At 46.0% G+C, this 11,719-nt stretch overlaps 1 protein-coding gene and 1 long non-coding RNA gene across 2 annotated transcripts; one reads left to right on the top strand and one right to left on the bottom strand.

Annotated features, from left to right (window-relative positions):
- Window positions 1-916: 916 nt before the first annotated feature.
- LOC112553252 lies at window positions 917-3,145 on the top strand. The gene is made up of 3 exons (XR_003096996.1): window positions 917-1,048; window positions 2,129-2,270; window positions 2,898-3,145. It is a non-coding gene; the product is annotated as an uncharacterized LOC112553252 (long non-coding RNA).
- A 73-nt stretch (window positions 3,146-3,218) lies between these two features.
- LOC112553251 (muscarinic acetylcholine receptor M5-like) lies at window positions 3,219-11,126 on the bottom strand. Its single transcript, XM_025220351.1, has 2 exons — window positions 9,527-11,126; window positions 3,219-7,446 (listed from the first exon to the last, which is right to left on the bottom strand). Exons 1-2 carry the CDS (start codon window positions 9,920-9,922, stop codon window positions 5,974-5,976), a joined length of 1,869 nt encoding a protein of 622 aa, XP_025076136.1. The 5' UTR covers window positions 9,923-11,126; the 3' UTR covers window positions 3,219-5,973.
- Between the last annotated feature and the right edge of the window lie 593 nt (window positions 11,127-11,719).

Here is an 11,719-nt window from a genome sequence, read left to right on the forward strand (position 1 = left end):
AGTTTCAAGGTTTGTTTACCTGTGGGATCTCTTGAACCTTCCACAGGCAGATGAGGAGTCTGGGATGAGGGGGAAGATTAAAGGCGCCGGTGAACTGGTGATGGACGCTACACTGCTTTCAGAACTTTCCAGATTACACAAACTACACAGATTGGAAGACAAAGGTCGGTTACAATGAAAAAGACAGTTTAAGTGGCTACACAATAACAAGCGACATTTCTGTTGCATCTTTGATGAATACAAAGTAACATGGACAAATCAACTCACTGAAACCTCTTGGCCATTGAGCAGATTACTACAACTTCTTTGTTTTTGTATTTCGAATTCAGGTAAATATTGGAGTCACAAAAAAAATATGAGTTGTTAAACTACAATTATATACATTTGACTAATTTTTTAAAAGTTTTTTACTATCAGTTTCGTACTAAACAAAGACACAATATTAATTATGTATGTTTCCTTAATATTAATTGATACAGGTATTAAATCATCAAGATATTAACGAGTTAAATTATGCTACAAATAAAGACAGTAAAACATTTTTCCATTTTTTATTTCTTTTTTTTTTATGCATCTCTGTCCTAGACTTGCGTATGATGATACTCCGGACATACAAACACAGAACTCTAACACACACAGCCTCTTTCATCACTAAAATACTTGGTCATATATAGTTATTTACATACAAATATTTACATACAAAATCCTCGCACTAGAAGCCAGCAGTTTGTACACACACCCACACCCACTGTCTTCACCCAGTTCCTGTGCAATGACAAGCTGGAGGTTGAATGGTGAGAAGGACTCGTGCACCTGATGTAAACATCTACAAGACCTATGCTACCTCCACACACTGAGGTCCCCCCCCACACACACCAGCATCCCCCCACGTGGGGTCAAGGCCAGGAGTTATGGCCTCGTTATCAGCGGAGTTTGCCGAGACTTGCGCGAGGCTGGGAGCTGGGGTCGTCCTCCGCCTGATGCCGTCACCTCGGTGACCGACTTCTCCCACTTTATGACCTGCAGGCGGAAGGGGATCTGGAGGCTGGTAAGCACGATAATGAGTCAGATACGTGAGGGAATAAAATTGTTTCTGCGAGTTTGATGCGTAAATAAATATTCATTTTATGGCATAATGACTGCGTGTCTTACCTGTCGGATATATATGTGTATATTTGTGAGCAGGTCGTGTGAGAGAGAACGATTATGTTACGATTGTAGGTGTGCGCAATATATACAACAATGAATTCATGAGTCAGTGTGAGTTCTGTTTTCAACTGTCTACGAACAAGTGTAACCTTAATTCTTACACATGTCCGTCCCACTTACATATTACAGGTAGTCTCTCTCTCTCTCACACAGACACACGCAGACTCTCCACAATAACACCAACACTCGCCTTATCCGCCGCCACATTATCTACCATTTGTCTGTAAAGATGTCTGCTACTTCTCCACTTCACTTTTGGGAAACGACAACTGGGCAAAAGTCAACAGGAATGTGTGCGTGTGTGTGTGTCTGTGGGGTGTGAGTTGTATGTGTGTGTGAGTTGTGTGTGTGAGTGGTGTGTCTAACGGTGTATATTTTTTATTCTTTGAGCTCTGGTTTATAAAGTTGTGTACCACCCAGCGTCCTGCTTCGTGGATGTTGTAGACTACTATGTTGCTCGTTGATGCTCATCGGTGCTAAAAGAAATTGATGTCCACCTGCTCTGCTGTCAGTTGTGTTGCTGTCACTAGAAGTTTATTCCAAACACATCTTTAAAGCAACTGTTCTATCGAACCTTGTGCCACTTCACCTTGACTGCAAGGTCTTGGTCCTACACCTTGATGTTATGTTGATGTGTCTGTGCGTTTGTTGATTTATTTTAATCTGCGTGTGTATACATGATATGCGCATCTTCAGTCTGTAAATAAGAGTTTATTACTTTGTTTTTTTATTTGACAAGGTGGAAATGGTCTATAAAATCTTGTGATGATCAAGAGCTTGGACGGCCTGCCATTGTTGCTATTGATGACAGTATAGTACGCCATAGCTCAATAGACAAAGAGTATAACCTGAACAATACATCCTCCAGAAAAACATAAAAAAAAAAAAAATTCCTTAAATTTTTAATTTCACTGAAAAGGGATGAACGGAGCATCGAGGACGTGACAGCGGCTCCTGTCTAGCGGCCATGAGGAATGCGCCGGAAGCGCCATCTAGGGCCGTGTTGCCGCCCCTACCCCTTGGTGCCATGGGACGCCGGGTACACTTCTGACAGGAGGGAGGTAGAGAATCCTCCTTCCCCTCTACCATGACTCAGCCCTCCACCAACCGTTAGCATCAGACAGAGGCTGGTTCACTCCGCGTTAAGTCATTAAAATATTTGCTGGCTGCTGTCACCACCGCCATGAGGGAGGAGGAGGCTGGGTGGGAGGATAAGGAAGATGAGCAGATAAGGACGTGTAGGAGAAACATTTCTGCCAGCCTCCTATAACCTGCACACAGACAGGCGATGAAAAATAATGTGCGGACAAGCGGAAAATATAAAGACGAAAAATAATAAGAAACATGTTCCAGAGTGAAGAGAGAGAGAGTAAAAATGTGTAAATAAACAAGCGGATTAGTATGTGTGGAAAGAAGACAGGATAAGTAATACTAGATCAAAGAGAGGGTAAGAATAAGTATAAGAGAATAAAGTTGCTGCATTGGGAAAGAAGAGTGGATAAGTAAGTGTAGAAAGAAGATAGGACAGTGATATGTGAAGGAAGGAAGAGAAGGCCAATAATAATACTGTTTACTTTTATAGGCTAGCTGGAAATTCTTTGTGTATAGTTGTCCGGACACACACTAACAGTAGGTTTGAAATAACTAATAATTAATGCATAATTATTTACGATCTGTTTGTTTTCTAGGAAACCACCGTAAACAGGTCCCACAGCCAGACAGCCGCCATCTTGAGACAACGAAATCTCACCGCCATGATGACCTGGTCCACCCTCTTGATGGATGTGGAAATGAAGGACAAGGAGAGTTGCTTCTGTCGTCAATATTCGTCTGTCCGTCTGTCTGTCTGTGTGTGTGTGTAAATCTGAATCTTTCCATTGTATTTCATTTTCAAGCGCAGAGATATTTCTTTCAAAGATTTTCGTGGCTGGCTGTTGGATTTCTTGAGTTGTACTTCAAAACCTTTTCAGACAACGAAACATTCAAACAAATAAAAGATGACTCCCTCGTTTGCTTTGTTCTTGAAGATTTTATTTGGAATATACCTAATGTTCATGGTGTTTGTTCAAGAACTGGGATATTAGTTAACCAGTATAAAGATTTTGACTAACATTCTTTGACTGCCACAGAATCGAGTGGATCACATGATCTGGAATAAGCGTTTGATTCCCACGATGACAGTCCACTACAAAAATATAAGACAACCGAAGCGATATTTACATACAGTTCCATCAGATGTGTTGATAAAAACCTGGTACAGCCATGTCAAACACGTGTTACAGTCTTGTGACATTCAGTAACATGAAACAATGAGATTGTATCACAGGTCGCGAGGTCATTCACAGCGATAATGAGTGCAAGCGGTGCTAATGAAACTCGAAATGCATTTCACCAGCGAAACACAGGATGGGGATAATGGGTAAGGGTCAGAGGGTAATGTGCACGGCATGGGATAATTCACAACAAAAGTTGTACCCATGGCAGTGGTTACGTCCCTTATGAGCTAGGAAAGGACAACAAAGACCTCGTCTTGTCATTTCACTCAAGCAGACTTGTACACACACACAACATATCTCATACAACACACACACACTCTCTCTCACCTAACCACACACACACACACACGAATGGGGATATTAATATGATTGAAGCGCGTTACACACACACACGACCTCATACAACACTCACTCTCTCTCATCCAAGCACACACACACACGGACAGACAGACAGACAGATGTGTATATTATGATTGAAGCGCGCTACGCACACAGCGTACAGGTCCCGCCTCCACCTGTGGCCTTATAATAGAAATGTTTAATACAGACGCGCATGATGTTTTGTATTTAGCTTTGGCAGTGAATAAAACAGGGTGGCACTTGTGAATCAGCCATCTTTATGTTGTGTTCATTTTCATAATTTAGACGCAATGTGCATGAGTAATGATGTAGCATCAGTTCGTCAATCTTCTGTTAACACTTTTGTAAATTTGTAAAACCTTTACCTAACTTAATAACTGACCGAGCAGTGTATTCATGGCCAGTTGATGAGGTCCGCGAACACATGAATACTCGCATTGTGTGTGTGTCTGTCTGTCTGTCTGTCTGTCTGTCTATCTGTTTGTGTGTGTGTTCCCCCGAGTAGTGGTCGGTAGAATCGGCCAAACTCCTACTGTTTAATTGTTTATCTGTGTGATGTCACTACAAACTGCCGCAATAAGAAACAACTCTAGAATTCATCGAGGCCTAGACATCACCTGCTACAACATCATGAAAACTTCATCTCACCCCCAACCTGAGGAGTGTGATAGATGGTATGTTGGCAACATCGTCAAACATATTTTCTCACAACCCAGTTATGTACACAGAGAAAGCACTGCATGATGGCCTGCACTCACGCAAGGGAAATAACTCGCTTGAACATATTCCAACTTCCGGTATGGCAAGTTTCCGACCAATGATGCAGATAAGACATCGACCACGACGAAACCATTTCCGAGTTTCTTTAAGGTCACGTGACATGAGAATGAAGCAACAAACATTAACAAAGGAGAGATCGGAAGAAAACATTCGACAAAACATCAGTGAAACAACTGAAATAAAAACTGTCGATAAAAGAATCACGATAAAGTTAGGTAAAAGTTGGATTTGTCACGACCACAAAACCATTTTCAAGATATGTGTAAAGCTCGAAGAACAAAAAACTGAAAATAAAACGAGATTGCCAGGAACAGACGGAAGAGTTTGAAAGTTTTGTTTGTCACAGTAGCGAGCACAGGACATTCAGTCAACAGAGCAACAGAAAGATAAAGCGAAGGGACGAGCGCATGAATAAATGTTAATTACCCATGATGCACATTGACAAGGATACCAACTAATAAATAACTGTAACTAACGTAAATATTTTACGTTTTGGTCGGAAGGGTCTCCAGATATAAAGTCTTATCACAGTACAAAAGTTCCAACAAGTTATCTCCTCATCGTTTCCAGTTATCAACAACCACCAGACGGCGTTGCCAGGCTGTCAGTTCATCACAGTCACCAATATCTGTCGCGGGTGGACATGAGAATGTGGTAAGACAAAGCATCCAAACAAAATTTGTGCATGTCAGCGTCTGTAACTCAACAACACCTAACGACCATCAACCTGGGGTGGACATCAAATCATCTGGATGTCTACAAGGTACATGGCGAAGGGTTTAGATAAGGATCTGATTTATCCACAAGTCGAAACAGTCTTCAGAAATTTCAAATCATAAAACCGTTAAAAATACAATACTGACTTTGAGTTACCACACGACGAGAACAAAAATTTGAAATATAAATTTCCAGAAGGATGTGGGTGTGACACATGTCGCAGTAAACATTAAGTTATAAATAAGACCCCTTGTCCTGAACCAGCAAGTTTCTTTTCACAGCAAGAAATCACAATGACAGTTTTATCAGGTTTTACCTCGTAAATCTCAAGCGACTAAATATAGCCTCGGGTCCATGCTGTCTCTGAAAGCTTCTTATTTTCGTCCAAACATGTGCAGCGATCTTCTAAAATGTTCTGTAATCACGGATTGTCATAAATCATGACCACTGCATCCAACTCTCGTATGATAACATGTTGGGGTCATCAGCCAGCCAAACAAATCATTTTCCACCACAAATAGCTTGCTATCCGCAGACTCCAGGTCATTGGAAGTCTAGTAACCGAGGTTTAGATAATGTACTGGTCCCGATAGAAAGTTTCTCTCCGACAGACATTGTCTTCGTCCTTACTTCACTCTCTGATGGTGCGGAAGTACAAGTGTGGTTTCTCCTTCACACTGTCGGTGTCCAGTCTGGGAGGCAGGCTCCAGTACAGCAAAGCTTGTTTCAGTCTGAACCTCTTTCGCCGTCGGAAATAAAACCAGGCGTACAGAATCTTCCGGAACTCGGCATTCAGGAGTCCATAGAGAAAAGGGTTGATGGCGGAGTTGGTGAGCAGGACCCAGAAGAGAAGGTCCCGGACCCAGGGAGTGATGGTGAAAGGGTTGGTAGACCTCAACACGGCCATGACCGTGTAGGGGAGCCAGCAGATGGTCAACACGGTGACCAGCAGCCCCAGACACCTGGCTGCCTTCTTGTCCTGCCTCACCAGCAGCTCCTTCACCAGGTCGTCACTCTGTTTGCGCACAGACAAGGCGCTTCCTCGAGGCCCTGCACTGGATGACCCCGCCAGGAAGCTGCTGGAACCGTTATGCAGGAATTTCTGGCAGCTCGTGACCCGTGGGAGGTAGGGCACTGCTCCTGCCAGGGCAGCCATGGTGCCCACACCCGGCAGGGCGTCCTGCAGAGAGGTTCGACGACTAAACATCGGGCGGTGGGAGCTCTGACCGTGGTAGGCCACACCCCCGAGGAGACCTCCTCCACCCCGGATGGAGTTGCTGCAGAACTGGTAAGTATGGCGCCTGCCAGCGCGAGCGGCCGCCAGCAGACGTTGACGGTTCTCTGAGCGAGGGATCTCCAGCGACTCGCTGTCCATACCGTTGGGGGAGCTCTCCGACTCCGACGACGACTTCCGGAGCGTTAGGAGGTGATGGTCGGTGACACTGAGTGAGCGCCGGATCTTGATGCTCTTCCGGCGCGTGATCTTGAAGTAGAGAGAGGAGTTGAGGACCCACAGGGCCAGCAGGGGGAAGAAGTACTGCAGCACGGACTGGGTGAGCACCACGCTGAAGTGCGAGGCGTAGGGCAACTCACACCGCCGGCCGGCGTTGAAGAAGTCGCTGTAGCCGCGAGTCGACTCACTGTTTTTATTGTTACTGCGGTGGTTGTAGCTGGCATCGATGTCGACGGGACGATGTTGGGGGAATGCGGACTCAGTCGTTGTTGTCGTCGTCAATGCGAACAGCAGTGGCGAGGGGTTCTGACGTGACGACAGCGAAGACGGAAGCTGAGGTGAGGATTTAACAGACGAAAGCATACCCACGACTGTGTGGTCGTCACTGATGTTGGTGGTGGTTCCGAAGACGTCGCCCCACAACAGGATGGGCGGGAGATGAACGGCGAAGCTGATGACCCACACCAGGCCGACCGCACAGGCAGCCAGCCGCTTGCTCTGCCGCACCCGGTAGCTGAACGGGTAGTGGATGGACCACCAGCGGTCGATGGTGATGAGGAGGATGCTGAGCAGAGACACGTACAGCAGCGAGCTTCTCAGTGTCAGGTACAAGCGACAAGCAAGACCGTCCAGTGTCCACCTCTTCTCCACCTGTCAACAGGAAGCGAGCATGTTAGGAAGGTCGCCATAGTAACGACACTCAGGTGATGTGAATATATACCTCATGTATGTAGCATCAAAACAGTCTTCTGACTATGAAATGGATTAAACGCTAAACTAAGACAACTTTCTATAAAAAAAAAAGTGAGGTATGAATCGTGGACAAGGGATGAATCGGGATGAAAGTTAAAAATGGAAGGAGGAAAGCGAAAGAAGAATGAAAACCACTTGAGTGAAGCACCTCTGTCTGCACCAGAAGGCATGGTGTGGCTAATTTTGTACAAGATATGAGAGGATAACAACACCCTTCATTATCCACCCCTTCAGTTCAATAAGGTGTAAGCGATATGGTCGATGGACACCGCGCGACTAAAGGATCTCGCACACAGGCTTGTTGCTGCCACTGTCAGATGTTCTTGTTTTATGTATAACAAGTCATCATAAACACTAGATTATAACAACAGTATCGCTACTTTAGTGTAATTATTTTTCTTTCTTCTTATTAGATGCATTTCTTTTCCTTTTTTGCAATGAATTCATTCATTTTTTTTTGAACTGTGTTTTTCGTCTTGGTTCTTTCTTTCGTCTTTTATACATGGTCTGTTTCCCTCTTTTTTTTCTTCATTTTTTCTTCCACCTTTGCCGTCTCCTCTCCCATTTTCAGACCGGACAAGAAACTCAGACACTGTTGTTCTCTCCCCACTAATCTCATTGTGGACGAGTCCTAAGACACGATTGTCATGATTTGCATACAAGACAGACGATAGGCTGGGACTATTTCTCGAGCAGTTGGCATGGCGCAGGTAGCAGCGGAGTGATCTCCCCCTCACACACCCTCCCCAGCCCCTGACACTGTTGAAGGACACGCACAGTGAACGTGTGTCTGCCCTGTGGACAGCGGTTCGTTTTCTGTCTCAGCGATAATCAATCATAAAAGCATGGCTGCAGCCTGTGGTCCAGACAAATTTCCTGCAGGTCTCGCGGGACTTAGCGTATCCACGAGAAATCTTTGAATGTAGCCGACACAGCCGACATTTCTGTGTAAGGGGCTTTACTGTGGTCGATATAATGATCCAAGTCGACCTCTTTATTGGTCTCCCCGGAGGTCGTTGGCATTTGGAGCCACAGCCTCATCTTCCTCCTCCCTCTTATCTCATCTCACTCTTCTCTCTATTTAATCTTCTCTACCTTACCTTCCATCCCTTTACCCTTCTCTTTCCTCCCTTTCTATCTGTCGGGGGAAGCTGCTGATGGGGGCTAGGCGGCAGCTGGGTCATTAAGTTTTCTGTTCTTCATGTTCAGCAGCGAGGAAACACTTCCCGGGGATTCAAACAAATTTAGTTCCCGTTTTTCTGATGAAGAGATTTATCTTGTGTTTTTACCTACCTGTGACTAGGTTTACCCGTGTCTCTATCCTGTCTGTTTTCTGGGAATAATGGAAATATTTGTCCAAGCTTCAACTGTGTACAACATGGAATCCATCAAGCCAGCGATCGATCTCTCCACGTCTGAGATCAGTTACACAGGAGCTTGGGAGCAGAAACTTGTTTCCCTGGCCAGACACTGGAGCCAAGAGCCGGGTGCCAACACTCCAATTATTTTTAGCGCACGAGCCTTTCTGAGAATGGCGATTGAAGAAGGTGGTTGTAGTGGAACTCCACAGAGCTAGATGATGTCCGTCAACTGGGCTGTGTTCTTTGGTACCATGTATTAACCACAGTTTGTCCCATTTGTTAGATATTTGAAACAAATTATGTTTTAAGGAGTATAAATCAATATTAGGAGACATGAGGGCTTTTGAAAAAAAAAAAGGAATGTGTCAAGACAGAGAGGGAGGGAGATGTATGGAAGAAAGGGAGATAATAAGGAACGAAAACAAAAATTGTCTGGTTTAAATTATAAACGTGAATGATTTGAAGACGAAATTGTGGTCTGACAATTGTTAATAAAGAATTAAAAAAACTACGAGATATAAAATGACAAGGGTAAAAACATTTGGTGTGAAAATGTCGCTAATTAAGATGAGAAAGATGTGAAACTGGTGAAAAGGAAGCGGTTGGTGGTCTGTTACCTGTTCAAGTATGGCCACAGGTATGGTCAAGCCGATGGCCAGGTCAGCGGCCGCCAGGCTGGCGATGTACACGTTCTTACACTTCCTCAAACTCTTCCTCAACACGAACATCGTCAGGATGGTGCCATTGGCCACCACAGTGATGACAGCAAGTGTCATGAGCAGGACCACCACGGCCCACACCGTGAAAAAGGCCGATGACCCCTCGGTCGTGCTTCCTCCTTGCCCGGCTGGGTATGTGTTGAGGGTGGAGCCATGCCCCATGCTGGCCAGGTCGTTGTTCCGAAATCCCGGGGATAAGAGAGCTTCCAGTGAAGGGGCAGTGGGCAGTTTGTTCGTTGAGCTTGAAGATGTGAGATAGATGTCGCCAAACACATTCGTCAAGGTTACCGACATTGTCGCCAGAATGGGTTCAAGAAGCAGGACAGAGTTGGCGAAGAATTTTTTTGCTAAGAATGACAATTCTTAGGACAGACACAAGCAGTTCAGTCCTGTCGACAATTTGTTGCCCAAAAGACACAACATACGGGTGGCTGTGACAGCTCGCGGTGCTGGCTCCATCACAGTGGACACTTGGTTGTCAACCTTCACCCGTGAAGCCACCGGAATGCAGGATCTTTCTGGAACATTCTACATCCTGGCGACTGTCGTCTTGTCCGCAGAATTGGCCGACCTGTCAGGTCACTGGGTGCCATTGTGGGTCAGCCACAGCTTTGCTCTGCGCTCGGGATCGACACAGTCTTTGCACGCAAGGCTACGTCCAGGATCGATTCCCCACCTGTACTCCCCCCTCTTGCCTCTCCTGCTAGAACTGGTTCCTTCAAGTAAGAGGTCAGGAGGTCAGCCTTCTCCCCAAGCGTCGCTGTGGGCTGTGTTCTAAGTAAAGACCTTTCTCCTCCCAGGTCACAGCTCGGGGTCAGGAAGACAATAAAGGGAGATAAACTCAGCACAACCAGAGAAAGACACTAGGACAGGAAGCATGACAACAAAAAACAAAACAAAAAAGAGTATAAACTCGCAGTCTTGCTGACAGCAGCTTCAGTACACAACACTGACACACCAAAGCCTGAGAATATTTTTTCACTGTTTTCAGAAATATGTTCATTGACAACTGAGCAGCGTGAAGAAACCTCCAAAGCTGTGGTACTCAAGGATCCAGGAGGTACAGACAAAATCAGCTGTGAAATCGTTTTGGAAGCTTTTCTTGTGTTGTACAAGCACGCCAATAAAAAAGTAAAAAGTAATACTGTGTAAGAGGCAAATCTCACGAAACACTTTCAAAGGGAAAAATGTTGAGCGATACTTCAATGTCGAGCTCAGACGAGTTCTCTTGTTCCAATAACGGCTTTCCGAGGCCAAACAAACAGGTGCTGCAGCACTCGCAGAAGAAAGCAACTATGAGCGATTCATCAGTTTTTCTGGAACACATGTAAGCGTTCCCGCGCATTTATAGCTGCACTCCCCCTCCCCTCACACTCACTGCCCGTGTCTCGGTTCTGCTGCGTCTGGTGGTCGCAGAACAGTTGCAGGCCAGGCCGTGCCGCGCAGCAGTCACACGCAGCTTGACGTGCCGCACACCCGCGCAGCAGCGAGCTGAGGCTGGAGTGAGAGAGAGAAGGAAAGAAAGAGAGATGCGTGCAGCCTTCAACACTCACAAAAAACGCGGCTGGCAACCCAGCATTTCGTTCATTCCGACTCCTCCTCACCCTGCCCCACCCGCTCTACCCCACCCCTCGATCCTCCCCGCTAGCGCCCACCCTTGCCCGCTGGCGCGTGGGACGACTGCACTGCGTGCGGCATGCAGCAGGCGCCGCATCTTGCGGCCTCCAACACGTACAGCACGGCACGTGCAGCAGCCACGCTGAGGGTCGCGCTCCCAGGTCAGGGGTCAGCGTGCACGACATTTTTTCAGCGGGGGTTTTGTGCTAGGTGGCGCTCTTGTCAACTCTCTGCGGGTTGGGGTAGGGGAGGGGGAGAGAGAAGTGGGTGACATCCCCCCAATACACACTGATCTTAGGTTTCCTGTGTTGGAAGCTTTGATGGACAAAGGAGAACGGGAGAGACGACGGTACCACCGGGACAACTTTATCACAGACTAGGGTCATCCCTAGACCCGTTAACAGATCAAAGACCTGCCATGCTGACCACTTACACAAACCAAGCTTCAAAGCAATTCTCAAGGATATCACAAAA

This window comes from Pomacea canaliculata, linkage group LG12, assembly GCF_003073045.1.
Source record: "Pomacea canaliculata isolate SZHN2017 linkage group LG12, ASM307304v1, whole genome shotgun sequence".
Lineage (NCBI taxonomy): Eukaryota > Metazoa > Mollusca > Gastropoda > Architaenioglossa > Ampullariidae > Pomacea > Pomacea canaliculata.